The sequence below is a fragment of the Aulonocara stuartgranti genome, assembly GCF_965226115.1.
Source record: "Aulonocara stuartgranti genome assembly, chromosome: 23".
In the NCBI taxonomy this organism is placed as follows: domain Eukaryota; kingdom Metazoa; phylum Chordata; class Actinopteri; order Cichliformes; family Cichlidae; genus Aulonocara; species Aulonocara stuartgranti.
In genome coordinates, this window is record NC_138958.1 from 7684898 (window position 1) to 7700166 (window position 15269).

Genomic DNA, 15269 nt, shown 5'->3' on the forward strand with positions numbered 1-15269 from the left:
CTGGCTGCCTCTGCCTCAATTTTATCCCACAACTTAGACATTCACATTACTCACACTCTCATTACACATACATATAGGATCTTGGGGGTGGGCACGATACACGGAGTCCAAAGTACCATCAGGGTGTACACCCCACCCCTGGCATCGTTGCCCACCTCTCAATTTTAAATACACGTAGACATTGAGGGCTAGCAGGAGGGACCATGCGCTTACCTGCTGCTCTCTGGCAGGTAGCTCCATGCCCTCCTGGGTTTTAAATGCACCTTAGAACACACATGCATCAACATTACAATGAGCGGGTGGAGGGAGGTTCGGAGTCTTCTCTCACCCCCGTTCTCTGCGACCTGCTGGAGCAGGGGGGCTAGGACTAGGAGGAGGAGTTGGCCGTCCGACTGCGGTCTGGAGTGTGGAGCCTTCCTGCTGCTGCGGAGTCGGGGCGGTCTGCCTCCCCCCACCGCAGGGAAAAGGGAAACACCACCTGGGTCTGGGTGCAGTTCCCCCCTCCAGGGGCGGGGGCACCTAGACCCGGTTTGTAGAGTACGCTTGGGGAGTGTGATCGTGTGTACAACGTCTCTTTATGTCTGTCTCCACGTTGGTTGAGTGTGGAGTAAGTGCATATGAGAGCATGAGTATGGGAATGGATGTTTGTATCTGTGTGTGCCTGTATGTCTGTGTCTATATGTCAGGTTGGGTGTCAGGCGCCACCTCTCTGGGGACATCTCAGGCCCTCCAAGGTTTGGAGGCCTATCTCCCCCTACCACCACTTCCCCTGCCAGTGGCGGACCCCCTCAGACATCGGTGCGTTGGTGGTTCTTTGTGTCCGGGGATGGGCGTCCAGGTACACACCGGCTCACTCCTTGGCGGCCGCTTATCGGGGCCTGGAGCCTGGGGCTCGCTCGGGCCACTTCGGAGGTGGGGTGCCCCCGGCCTCTCGGCCTGGGGCTCGGTCACTCAGGCGCAGCTGGCTGCCGGCGGAGCTCACGGGCGCGTCACTGCAACTCCCCCTGGCTTCTGCTCCGCGGCTGCTGAGTGAGCCCTCATCTGGGACTCTCCTCAGCTCTTTCCGGGACAGTGGCGCAGCTGCCCCTCTGTTGGTCTTCCTTGGTCTCTTGTGTTCTGGGGGCCTCTGGATGTCTGGAGTTTTGATCTCCTCCACACCTGCTTCACGCCCTGGAGGACGGGGCTGTGGCCCCCCCACACCCTCTAGCAGATTATTACATGAAGGAACCTTTTAAAAAAACAAAAAACAAGCGCGTCCATGCTCACAGGTGTACACACGGGTGATCACACCCACAAACTACACCCTTTTTGGCTCCTACCTCAAAGCACACTGTGTTCTGTTGATCTTATGTGCTGCACAATAATGTTTAACATTTAGTATTTACTGTCATATTCCCATATATCATTGTGATGTTGTTTATTCTATTACTCTTGTTCTCTTCTGCTTGCTTTCTTTTTTCTTTCTCAGCAGGTGATCCAGGTGATTGATATATGCATTTTTTTTTCTCTGCCCGTTCTGTTGGTTTTTGTCTTTTGCCCTTCTCCCCCGTCCCTCTTCTCAGCTGTTTCTCTTTCCCTCTTTCTTTCTCCCCTTCTTTCCTCCAGTCAAGTCTGTCCCGTATTCATTAAGTGAAAATAAAATAAACAATAAAAGGTGAATCAAATGGACCATTACGGCAAGGCTGGGATGGTCAGTTTGGTAAAGTAAATCCGTTGGGCATCTTTCTTTGCCTTTAGACAACAATTCTGATGGCAAAAGAGCCAAACGGGACAGGCCATAAAAAAAAAAAAAAGACAAGCTAATGGAGTTATTTCCATGTTTAATTCAGTTCAAATATTGTTTCACACACGTATATTACAGAATTAAAGCAAGAAATAAAGAAACCTGGGTTAAATAACCAGACCTGATTTGAATCTGATAAAAAAAAAGCTAATTAAATCTTTAAGTTTAACTGCTAATCTCCCATCATGTTGTTCCTACTGGCTTAAGGCTGGATGGCCTCCACAGGCCCTTTGATGATGTCTCCCCTCCAGGAGAGAGAGATGTGACGATCGGAGATATTAGAGAGACAGTATCCTGCTGTTTCCCCTCTTCACTCCCAGAATAACAAGGAATATCTTGGTTCAGTGGCCAGCAACTGCTGAAGGGCATGCTGTCCACAGTCCCTCAGAGACACCGACGCTGTGTGTGAAAGATTGTGAGACTGGTACAGCATATCAACAGCGAGAAAAGCAGACCTCAGACCCAGTGTCAACTCTTTGAATCCACCTGTTTTTACGCAGTGTTTGAGCATCTATATCCAACTAAAGCAGGCCATGTTCAAAACATTAGATGACATCAGCCAGTATATAAGCTGATAAATGAAAATGAAAAATTAAAGAAATGGGAGAAACACACGTTATGTAATTTATCCACCAGAGGACAGTTATGGCAACACACATCCAGCTTATCCATGCAGAGTCAGGCAGATTGGACAAAGTAATCCACGACTACCTGTGATAAGAAAACAATGCTTTTAAGCAGCATTGTCACATTGTTTTTTCTACCCTTTTCTCTAGCATGACACTACAAAAACATTCAAACCACCATAAAAATGCTAGTAACAGTCTTGTTGGCATAAATGTCTCATGAAGTGAAATCAAGTGTTGAATATTTCCATCATTAGTTTTGGAGCTTCAGTGGTGTTTTGACAAAATTTGAAATTATATGTGTAAAGTTCAATTTGTCATTTCCTTCCACGACCAGCATCTTAACTTGTTTTACCTTTGTGAGTAGAGTTTTGATTTTATTTTTCTACTCTAATTAGAGTTTGGCAGATATGTCAGATAGAACCGAGGTCCGCTACTTTATCATAACTTATTGAATCTTCCCATCCGTCCATTTGGACGGTGGGAGGAAGCCGTCTTCCCATTGCACTAAATTTTCTTCTGAAAGGTGGCACTTTCACCTTTGTACTTGTCTTAGATGTCAAGCACACAGAGAACCTAAAACCAGAAAGGGAGGTCAGTAATATGTTTTTAATGCTAAAAAAGTGACGTTAACTAGACCAAAGCTTCTGTGAACGTTTTCAGCTTTTTATTAAAAAAGCTGGTATTGATTATATGTATTTTTCTACTGTCTAAGCTCTACTTGCTACCAAGACAAAGTGAAGCAATTGAATTTATGCAGTCATTTAATTCTCTGCTCTCTTTGAATCAGAGTCCCTCTTTGTCACCGCACCACCCACCCAGAGATAATTCAATAACCTCTGCAAATGAGCTGTGTGTGTGTGTGTGTGTGTGTGTGTGTGTGTGCACATGTACATCCTTAGCTGCCAATTTCAGGTCAATCAGAGGTGATAATAACAATCATTACTCCAATTATTAAATTTAGAAGACATGACTCACAGAATGATTATCTGTTTCTGCTGAGGTGGTTGGTGTCTCTCTGTGTGTGTTTGTGTGTCATAGGTCCCGTGTCATTTTTGGCTCATACAAATCAAACTGCTTAAAACTGACTCAACTCTGCCATGTCGCACTTCTGGAGTAGCTTCAGAGAGAGCAGATGTGTGTGTTTAGCCTCTGATGTATAAGGCTCCAACCCCTAGCATGCACTCAAGGGCTACTGGGTTATTATGTTGACGCTGTGTCTCTGCTCCCAGCATGCATCTGGCATAGACAATAACAACAAAGCAGACATTTAGTGTGACTAACAGAGGGGCTATTGCATATTATGCTGTGAATTGTGAGCGTGTGTTTGTGTTTGTGCGTGTTGTGAGTGAGGGCACAGATGAAGTGATCAAGTCGACAGCTTGCCGAGCTGTGATTGTCACTGATCCCCCCCTCTGTCCTCGGAAAAAACAGTGCCATCTGCCACGGGGCACAGGCAATGCCAGCTTGGCACTCCCCACCCAGACTAAACTAGAGAGGGCAGGGGAGCTAGAAACAATTTAATGTAGGATACAAGGTCTCCGTGTGACTGTGTGTTTTTGTGAGTATATACTTAAGGGGGTTTACATGAGATGATTATGCTTCCCACATGGTTTGGAAGTATAGATGAGTGCATCCTAACTTTCAGTTACTGGTTTGGAGCAGACAGTTAAATTTTTAACAAAGAATAAATAAACTTGCTTTTTATAAAGACGTAGAGTCAGTTTGCTTCTTATGTGTTTTTAAAACATATATATATATATATGTAAATACAGGGCTTTTTGTTTGCATCTTTACAATTTAAAGCTCATCTGTATCATTATGTCATTCCCTGCTACAGGTCCTCCAACACCACCATGCTGTCCATGAGATCTCTTACATTGCCAAGGACATCACGGACCACCGAGCCTTTGGCTATGTCTGTGGAAAAGAAGGGAACCACCGCTTTGTGGCTATCAAAACCGCGCAGTCGGTTAGTATTTATGTACATTCAGTCCAATAAGCGGAAAATGAACCCAAACCCCCACCTTTCACCTTCACCATTTTCTGAGCTCTTCCGACATTTACATTTGGAAATATCTAAACTAGTGCTGTCAGCGTTACTCTCGTTAAAATGACGTGAATGGGGCTGGACAGCGCTAACGCGTTAACGAGCTAACCGCGCTAACCGCGCTAATGCATTGATGCCTTGCAGCCCCACGCACGGGGCGATCAGCACTAACTCGCTAATAGAGATTTGCCGCGTTAATGCAGTTATGGCGTTAATGTCATTTTAATGAGATTAACGCTGACGGCACTAATCTAAACATAGTAAATAAGTGATGCTGGCCAGTGCTGATGTTACAGTCCTACTCCACTGTTATAGCTTGAAGTCTTTGGCGCTTCTGAACTGTTGGTCATGATTTAGATTTTCTAAAACTGAAAACAGAGCCCAGAGGATGTTCAGTATAGTTTCCTCTCACCCCGCATGAATAACAATATGGTATTTTATGGATTTTTCATCCAACGACACAAAAAGACGTTGTGTAGCCCAGCTCTCTTTGTGTTTAGGTTAATTTATGATTCATCAGGCTCTTTGCTCAGTAACATGAACCTCTTGACATTTAGATAAGGACCCTTGAATACCAGCTCATGTCGCTTTGTGCTGTTCATCAAACAAACTGTTTACCGAGTAGATCTGCAGCTTTAGGTTTTGTGTGTTCAGAACAGCGCAGCTTCGGTTCTGCGTCGGCATACTCTATATAATATTGAGTACTTCTTTCAGACCTTTTATGATTGTTGCTGCTGTTGTTGTATGCGCCTGGCTTGTTTCGTCTGGATTCAGCTGGCTCTCTCTGTAGCCATATTGATTTCCCATAGTGAGTCGATGAGGGTTTGAGTGTGTGTCACCAGCCCTAATGGCATATCCATCCTCCTAGGGCCATGAACCGTGGCTCTTTGACTGAGACAGATATGCGCCAGTCTGCACTCACAAATACAGCAGCCGCATTTCCATTAAAAAACAGTTGTTCAGAAAATGTTACCCTGCGTAACAGTGAAGCACAACGGTAAGTTCTCATCCGTCAGCTACGCTGCCTTTTGCCTGATGTGTGCCTGAGGAAAGGTCATAATTATGTTTTACTTCCATTTTCAGGATTTGAACCAGCCATCACTAACACTCAGACTATTAGTTGTGGAGCAGACAATAAGAGGGATGGAGGCACAGAGCTCATGGCCGAGGCTGTAATTGGAAAGTAACTGCTTTGATGTGACTTAACAAAGTGTCTCTGTTGTCATGAAGACTAAGACTTAAAGATGTTCCGAACAGGCCAATTTAAGGTCGCGTTCAAAAGTAATTGGCTTACCACTCAAATCAAAGTCTCAGGACAAGAAAGACATGTTTTATTTAGCCAGTTTTAGTGAAGATAGCAAGACTCTAATTGTGAATAGAGGATTGTCAGTCATTGTTATAACTTTTCTAAAAAAGTTGCAGCTGTAATTAGCATGACTCGCTTTGTTGTTTCAAAACCTAGGTTTCAATTTGTAGAGAGGCTACAGAGAGTTCAAATGTAGTTTAATGTATTACATAATTTATGACACAGTAACAGATTTAGCCAGTAAATCCTTTATTTTGAGCCCATAGAAATTATTTAAACAAAGTTAACAACATGAGTCTTTTTCTCTAAGTAGTCCACTTTTGCACATCCTCGTTTTTATTTTTCTGATCATTTTTCTAATGCACATGCTTCCTCGTGTAAATTCTCCTAAAGGTTTTCAACATGACTTCCAGATTTAACGATTTTCTGAATTTCATAAAACAGAAATAATTGAATTGAATTTAGACAAGACAGGTTTAACAAAAATCAGTTCACCAAGAAATACGTTCAGGAATATCCTCAAGATATTCCGCTAACAACCAACAGCAGAATTCAATTTGGGCAATGAGAGTGAATCTCTTGCATTAATATTTAGTAGAATTGGAGACTCATCTTCTGCTCTAAAATCCTGATCCGGGCAGATTTTATTAGAACTGTGTCTGCAGTAAAAGTCTTTATCGTTACTTTTTGTTGGAATCATTTATCAGGTTTGCCGTAGGCTATGAATTAGTCATCTGTGCTGAACTGAGGTTATCTCATCTCTCTGGTCCTATGAGCAGGCCACTCCTCCTCAAAGTTTTCTGCATTAGCACTTTTAGAATTCAGTGATTTTCTCTGCTCACTCTCTTTTCATACCTTGAGGTTTTGATCGAGGAAAAGCAAAAAAGAATGGGAGAGAAATCACAAGAGAAAGTGAGGATTAGAGCACGTATTGTCAAATGTAAAACGGATCTGAATTTAAAAGAGTGACAGTATGTTTCAGTGTTGGCTCAGCGGGAGAGAAGTTTACCCCAGCGTGTATGTCATGTGCCTTATTCGGCTCAGAATATCTTGCAGAAAGCCAACACTAAAATAGAACTACATTTTGCACAACATTCAGTCTATGAACTCTGGCTGCACTCCGCATAGCTCCAGTCAATAATTGATTAGGTTTGAAAGACCGTTGTACTATAAGACTCTTTGTTATTGCGCTGTGACAGTAGTTATAGGTTGTGAGTCATCTCGCTGGTTTGTTGTCACCACTTTTGTTCATTCGAGGAAAGAGGTACAAAGGTAACACAAGGCTACAATTTTTGCTGCGTGAAGCAATAGATCATGCAGTGACTGTGTTCACCCCCTGCCCGTTTCCATGAAAGTGTGCAGACAGCAATGTCTTAAACATACTTACGTGTTCTGAGTTACGTCACTTACGCCTCAAGGTCAGTGTTTAATTACTTGAAGTGGCACAGAAAAAAAAGTGGCACAGAATTTTTGGCATCCTTCCCACTGTCGCCAAAGCACTTGCTCATAGCGGTTCATATGATTGTTGAGGTTTTCTCTGTTGTATTATTGTAGGGTCCACCTTACAATATAAAGCGCCTTGAGGCGACTGTTAGAGGTGGGCGGAACAATCCAAATATCGATAGTGTCGATACCAACTCTGGTATTGGTATCGGATCGATACTAGCCAAATAGGATCGATACTTTGTTTCAGTAAGTAGCCCACTGAATTGTGTTAAATTATAGATTTTGGGGGAATTAAACAATACACCTCAAACACGCACTATGAAACATGTCAAACAACAGAATTTGACCCAAAACGCTTTAGAGAAGTTGGAAGATGTGTTTTGTTGTGATAACTAAGTATTATAGAACGTAAAAATCAGAGTGAGTTAGTGGTGATGAGCCGTCTCTTAAGTCATCACACACTGTCTCCCGAACATAAGCTGCCTTTACAGGTTAAAAGTATCGGTACTGGTATCAGCACTTGGTTTACTTGGTATCGGATCGATACTAAAATCTGCAGTATCCCACAGCACTAGTGACTGATGTTGTGATGAACAAAATTGAATTACATTTTTTCTTATTTTTATACTGTGAAAAGATTCCTGAAAAGCTAGACAATTAGTCTTTCTTCTGTTACAATTTTATTTGGGCAATTTAAATTATGAGGGTGTATTCTGCTGGATCAGCTTTCTGTAGGTAGAAGTTGAAGTATAATCAAAGAAGAGCACTTTGTGTAATATATCTTTGAGAATGAAAACTTGTCAGATCCCGTACAGCAGTTTCTAATGCCTATTCTTTTTTTTCTTTTTTTTATCTCTACTATGTATCTACAGAATTACAAGTTAAATCTACAAGGAGCATTTAAAATGTTGCACGACTCTGTCTGTAAAATGCAAAGAAACCTGATTTTTATCCTAGATGACTTCTCCTTTTAAGTTAAATCACTCTATGGTCCTGTTCTAACCAGTTGTGCTTGTTTTCCTGCAATGCATACTGGATGTCCTCTAGTGTCTAGAAGTGGTGGCCCTTTGATAAGTCTTGGGGAACCACATCTAATTAGTTGGCACCACAATTCAGGTGTTTCCGGTGAGTGTTGTCCCTCACATGGTTCAAGACATTACAGTAGAGCCTCAGTCTGGAGGATTACCTCAGAGTGCACAACCCTGTGAAGGTAAAAAGCAGAACCTGCTCTTGGTCACACTCCTGACTGATGTGCTTTCTTCCACCTTTTACTCCAGAAACAGCTGTTCTGTATTTGGGTCACAGTCAGCGATCAGGGTCTCTTAATGGGTCATGTCAAACTCACTCACATCTTCACGGAAAGCTTCATAACTCAAAAAGAAAGCTCAGTAGAGACACAGAAGAGGCCTCTTCTCTGTGCATGTTTGTCAAATTGCAAATGCAAATCTGAAAAACTTGCAAGGGTAATGATCAGAATCACCTTTACTTGTCTTAAAAGTCAGAATTTACTAAAAAAGTTGAAGAGAAATGTGCACTTGTTAGAATTTAAAGCAGGGTGTGTGATAAAGTGACAGTGAGATGGGACAGATTAAATGTTTTGGCCTGAGGCCTCTGCATCATTAAAGTGAATGAGGTGGTATCTTTTTCCGCACTGTTCATGTCAGTCTGATCATGGCCTTAAACTCCTGTCGTGAAGTTGGGCAGGGAAATTAATCATCACATAACGAGAATGAACATGCAGTTCTTGAGTTCTGATCGGTGTTGTGCTCCTGTTAATGTGTGTGCCTGTGTTAATGGTTGGATAATGTGTCCTCGTCCTAGGCTGAACCTGTGATTCTGGACCTGCGGGACTTGTTCCAGCTTATCTATGACATAAAGCAGAGAGAGGAGAAGGAGAAGAAGGCCCAAAAAGACAAGCAGTGTGAGCAGGCGGTGTACCAGGTACTCTTCTCAACTCTCTGGTATTTTTTTTTCTTTTAAACAATTTCCTTAATCATCTGCCATAAGTATGATGAGGTTCATGTGAGAGACTCTTGACAGATGAGTCAGGTAAGACTTAAAAAAACATCAAAGAGTAACATACGGAGCACCCACTTTCAGGTTTCATCAGTGGTACCATCTGCCCATTGTGCTTATTCACCTTCCTCTGTTCTGTCTTCTGTGCGTCTCCTGTTTAATTTTCTCTTTATCTCTCTGTCTCGCTCGTTCTCTGATGATTGCCAAATGATTATCTGAATGCTGGGAAGCCGCTATGTCTCGCTGTGCTTTCCGCCTACTCTCTCTACTTCACCGGCTTAACTCTCCGCCTCTTCCCTCTCTTCTGTCTTCTCACCCCTGCTCCTCTCTCCTCCCCGTTTGATCTCTCCCTCTCTTTCCTGCTGCCGCCGCTCATCCGCAGACAATACTGGAGGAGGATCTGGAGGACCCTGTCTACCAGGTAACTTCTTGACCAATCCCATTGCTGCTGTCACCTGCTGCATTTCTAGCCAGTCAGCTTGCTCCTCTTTGTGTGCACTGTGGGGAGACAGCTCCTGTTTGGGTAGATCTTCGTAATAAGCACAACACACGCTGTTTAGGGGTTTGCCGATGTATACAAAGAGCCAGTAGGAAGCACTCATATCTGTGTGTTCGTGAGTCTGTAGCTGTGGGTGCATGATTAGCTGAGAGATGTGTTTGTTTTCTCAGTTGCTCTGGGTATTTATTACTGCTTAAAGCCTCCTCCGTGTGTCACTGGGATCTCTTCTTCAACTGCTTTTTAATGAGAACCTATTGACAATGCTGTTTGACTAATCACCTCTGCAGTTTTCTCTCAGTTTCTTTATCTTCCAATTTCCCTCCTGCTTCTTTTTCCCCCCTCTCTTTCCCGTGCTGCTGATGTTGTAGTACATTGTGTTTGAGGCGGGACACGAGCCCATCCGTGACCAATCAGAAGAGAGCATTTATCAGGTACTCACAAGCTCATCTTGTTTGCTTGTGTCTTATGTAGCTTTAAACTACAGTTACTGTGGTTAATCTGCTGACAGGGAGTTCCTAAAAGCGTTTAAGCTACAGAGATTTAATCACCTACTTACTGTCCAATCGGTACAAGCTGCATTACTCTTTAATGGGATAAATATACTGTGGCCTGCTCATAGAATTAATTGCCGTTTTTACACATGAAAACAGCAATTGTAGATACAGGAAATAAAGACTTTAAGAATCTGAGGCAAACAACCAGCCAACACTCTCCAGAGGGCCCTGATAGCTAAAGCTAGCTACTCCTGGGAGATGAGGCTTTCTCTGGGTGCACTCCTCAGAGATGTGGGTAGACCTCCGAGGGATAAAGAGGGGGAGGGTTGGGTGCGCGTGGAGGGGATGTGGAGGTTATTCCTGTTGTGTGTGTGGAAGGAAGACCCCTCCTCTTTTTCTCGCCTCCCCTCCCTCTTTTCCCAAGAAGATGAAAGAAAGCGGGGGAAAGAAAGATTAATCACCAGCCTCTCGTTTGATCTTTAAATAAAATGGATTGAAATAGAGGGAGCGCTGGCGTGTGCACAATCGTACGCAAACAAATACACGTACAAACAAACCCCCACACACACATCATGCGTAAAAAACGTGCGGCTCAGCCAGCCTCCAGCCACAGAGGAACTAATGTATGAATAAAGATGGCAGCTTCTGGAAATAAACATGTGAAAGAAGTAAACAAGGCATTGAAAGGAGGAGAAAGAATGGGACAGGCTGTGCTAGATAGATATCCACATTTTTCCTCTGTGCTATTTTTTGTTTTTCATTTACCACTCTGATTAGAGCACATCCAGCTGGGGAAGAATAAAACTTTGTTTCAAGCCTTGTGCCACTGTAGGAGAAATCAAACCATAGGAATCTCAGGATTCATACATATCAGCATTTTGCTATCGCTGCTCATTGTTTCTTCTCATTACACACAGACTCAGATCTATCTGACTGTGTGACATAGAAATATTACATGTCTCCATGTGTGTGACAATGTGAGTTATTACATGTCTGTGGATGTGATAAGCTGCCTTATCCATTCTTTATTAGAGAGAGAGAGAGACCATCGCCACAGGCTGATAGTCTTCTGATTAACCTAGTAAATGAGTTCTCACTCAAAAGATTTTAATTCTGATTATCCCTGCACACACACAAACACTTTACTAGTGATTGATATGATTCCAGGAGAGGCAGGTTACAGGGTTTTGTGTTGGCATCCAGTTTGTCGCAGTGCTGGAACAGTGATGAAGTGTAAAGTTTTATTGCTTAATTACTCCAGAGGTAACAGGCTCTCTTGGCTGTTCTCTGAATCTATTGGTCGATTGTATAGGTTCCCACCAGTCAGCAGAAGGAAGGGGTCTATGACGTCCCAAAGCGACACCCAGTGAGTGACCGTGTGTATGCCCGTGCCCGACCTCCCACCCCCCTCAGCCTGCCTCCCCCTCTCAGACAAACCTCTCAGCTGTCCCACGTGTTACTCAACGTGGAAAGCCTTTCTGCTTCAGCGCTCTCCCATCATGCGGTCATGTGGAAGCTCTAATTTCGCATTTTATTCTACTTCCTTTTAATATATCTCCCACACAGTGATCAGTATGTCTAATTTTCCCCTGAGAGGTTTGCTGGGATCCAGTGCCTCATGCAGTGTGCTGTGCTATTGTACTGCTTGTGCTGTAGTTATGGTGGCTGGTGCCGTTCTCCTCGTGCCCCGTGGTGCCTGCTCCTTATGGTTAACTGGGATAATGTGTGTGTTTGGATGTTTGTGTCATGTCAGCTTTCTCAGTGAAGCATGCTTGGCTGTGGCTTGGCCAGTCATGAAGCTTGCATGATGTTATCCCAGACTGCACTGATCACGTATTTTGTCACTGTTATATTTTCGTAAAAATGATGTTATTACGTCTGACTGTAAATGTGCATGACATCATATATTTAAAATATACTTGAGCTTTGTTGAGCAGTTTTTCACCCTGTCTGTGCCTTTTGAGTGAATGTTTGCAGTGGAAATCTGTATTCCTGTTTGCGTGTGTACATGCAAGCCTCTGTTCACACTGCCGGTAGTTATAATGAAAGATGACCTTGACCACTGTCAGGCTGTGCTATACCTCAGCTGCTCTTTATCTGCCCATAAAGATGGAAGTTATATTGCGGCCTGATTTAATCTACTAAAATCTTCACACTCACAATAATCAAGCTGTTGATCTGCTGGTGTGTGTTTTGGTTTATGAGTATTTGAGCTTATATTATTTGAACACACACTCCCATTTAGCTCTAATTATTTTGTAGAGCTCACCACCAGTGCCTGAAATCTCTTTGTGTATTCCACTGCTGTAATAGATTGCTAAACTGGACTCCTCAACGTCACTACTGGCAGTGACGATCTCACTCTATGAATTTTGGTAGTCTTGAAATCAGTCTCGCAGTTTTCTGGCTGTATATTATCCCCAGATTTAGTAAGAAGCTTACAGGCACTATAGTATTTCTGTTCTCTCCTCACCCAGCCCACAACACATGCTGTTATTTGGATTGCCTTTGTGTTGGCAGGTGTCTGAACGTGAACAAATCCAATATTTCTCTCTTGTTGTGCAACCAATTGGGCTAGTCAGTCCATTGTGGCTTAAATAAACCAGATTCAAGTCTTTTGTGCTTCCCAGTCAGTTGGAATGTGAGCATAGATCACAGAAATATAAATGGACCAGAGAATTTTTTTTAATTTCCTTTGTGGCAGACAACTTGTAGGGTAATTTGCAGATACTTTCATTTAAATTAAAAATAAAATCCGGGCATCAAAGGGTTAAAAAGTGCTGCTGCGCTGATCTCTCTGTGGATTAAATGTTTCGAGCATGTTGCTCTTCAGTCAGTAGTGTGACACCAGAAGTCAAACTCTAGCCATCTTATCATATTGTAAATATATGCACGCTCCTGATGTCCAAGTAAGGTTTATTTATATAGCACTTTTAAGACATTAAGGTGTTAAAAACACAGTCAAAATGAACACATCTGAATCAAGTAACACACACAAAAACATGACCCTGTCTGAATATGATTTTTTTAAAGGATACCACAGAGTTAAGGGTGCAAATTGAGAGAAGTAAGCTGTTCCACAGGTTTGGAGTTTACAGCTCTCATTAGTTTTCAGATGGGTACGTGGAATCACAAAAAGAGCTCTACCTGTGGATCTACAGATCCAGTTTGGTAAATATGGAGTTATTATGGTGAAAGGAATTTAAGGGAAACTTTATGGTTATATGAAGTGACAACTTGGTTTTCAGTGTTGCTAAAATAAAGTTGAAATAATGTGTAAACATAGACATTAGGATGTAATCTTCTTATTCTGCTGTCTATGGCAGAAATGTTGGTAGCTGAGTGACCAGACACAGCAGCAGGTTTGTTATTTGTAGTGGATTCAATATTTATTTTATTGACAATAGAAATTCACCGTCCTCTCAGAGGGACTGACAGTAGACAACAGTGCAACATGACATCGATGTACACAGTACACCTAGATGAAATGATCTCATCGGCTGAAATGTGACCTCCTGTCTAAAGCAGTCTCTTCTCTTGTTTAATCTGTCACCGTCTTAAATGATGGCAAATCAATAAAACACACACACGCACACATAAAGCGATTCCAATCTACTGAGCCCTTGACCCTCTGGGACCTGAGCGAGTCTGTTGAATCAACAGCAGCCCTCAACACCTTAGAGTTCACATGCAGAGGTCAGTGTATTTCCACCACACATCATGGCCAACTCAAACACTGTACTACCTTAATAGAATATGACTGTAGACTGCTTATAAAAGATGGACAAGTGATTACTTGGTGACTTATTAGTAAAACACAAGATTGCCATTAATAAAACTGAAGTGCAGACTTTGTGCTGTTTGTATGTTAAGCACACAGAAAGGCATATTTTTTGTTAGGTAATTGCAGTTATTATGAAGGGGGAAATGAGTGATAGAAACCCGAAGTAGAAGGCTGTGAATGTGTTTATTCCAGTGTTAAAACTGGGTATTTTAACACTGGACTTTAAGGAGATTGACTCACTTTGGTATCAACCTGAATTTGAAAGTTGCAGAACTGCAGATATTGGCACTCATGCATTGGCTTCAGTAGCATGATCAGTGACATCATCACAAATATTTAGCTTGTTGTTGATTTTGTGGCATTTGGAACAAGTATTCCCAACAGGGAAGATGATGGAAAAACTATCCAATGGCAACACTCATAACACGGTTGATGGGCGTTTCTTCTCTGCCTTCTTTATTTATATATCACCAAACAACTGATACTGGCATACATATTGGTCGGGCTCTATAAATTACATTGTGTGTGTTTGTGTGTGTGGTGGCCTGTGAGACAGAAAGGGAGAAAAAGAGCTCTAAAAATTAGTTATTGTTATCCATTGTGTGTCCGGTTGTGTTATGAGTTTCGTTGTGTGTGTGTGTGGCTTTGCGTGTGGCAGGTCAGCAGGGTTTTTTTTTTGGTGCGTGCCAATGTGATCAGTCACACGGCAGGGGATCAGCAAGGTGGTGTTAATTAAAGGGGATGCGTTAATTGTATGCAGAACACATGTGCACAGGTAATTACTGTTTCCCTAGAGACGGCTAATTGATAGGTGGCGGCAGTACTGATAAAGATAAAGGGCCAGGCAAAGAGATGGCGAGAGTGTATAATGGGCGCAGAGGGATAATTGGCAGGGCAAAAGAGAGAGAGGGTGGTCAGACTGGGAAAGTGAAGGAAGAAAGATGGAGAGAAATAGGCAGCAGCAGAGTGGAGCTTTAAGTGATGAACACAGCAGAGCCTGCATGATTTAAAATATGCTCCACCCATCCAAAAAACATCAGATGGATTAAAATTTAGATTTTTAATAAAAATTAATATGGTTAGTATTGAGCAATCTGTTATTGTTCTTTTCACTGTCAACTATTGCTGGCCATATCTCATGCTTTCCTGCAACGAAAATAATACATTCACGATTGCTGTCATTCAGTGAATACTATAGCTCTGCCAGACCAATCTGACGTCATTTTTTAGTGCCAGTGTTGGTGAAAGGAACCGCAAAGCCCATC

At 42.6% G+C, this 15269-nt stretch overlaps 1 protein-coding gene across 8 annotated transcripts in view; it reads left to right on the top strand.

The window, feature by feature from the left end:
* The window catches only part of dab1a (DAB adaptor protein 1a), a 232936-nt gene that overhangs the window by 206154 nt on the left and 11513 nt on the right, over positions 1-15269 (top strand). For 5 of the 8 annotated variants that reach the window (XM_082523995.1, XM_082523993.1, XM_082523996.1 and 2 more), the window contains 5 exons: positions 4250-4381; positions 9033-9152; positions 9610-9648; positions 10095-10157; positions 11533-11586. In XM_082523995.1, coding sequence (XP_082380121.1) covers positions 4250-4381; positions 9033-9152; positions 9610-9648; positions 10095-10157; positions 11533-11586 — 408 coding nt within the window. The remainder of the gene's footprint in view (positions 1-4249; positions 4382-9032; positions 9153-9609; positions 9649-10094; positions 10158-11532; positions 11587-15269) is intronic. The other 3 variants (XM_082523998.1, XM_082523997.1, XM_082524000.1) reach the window with 3 other exon arrangements.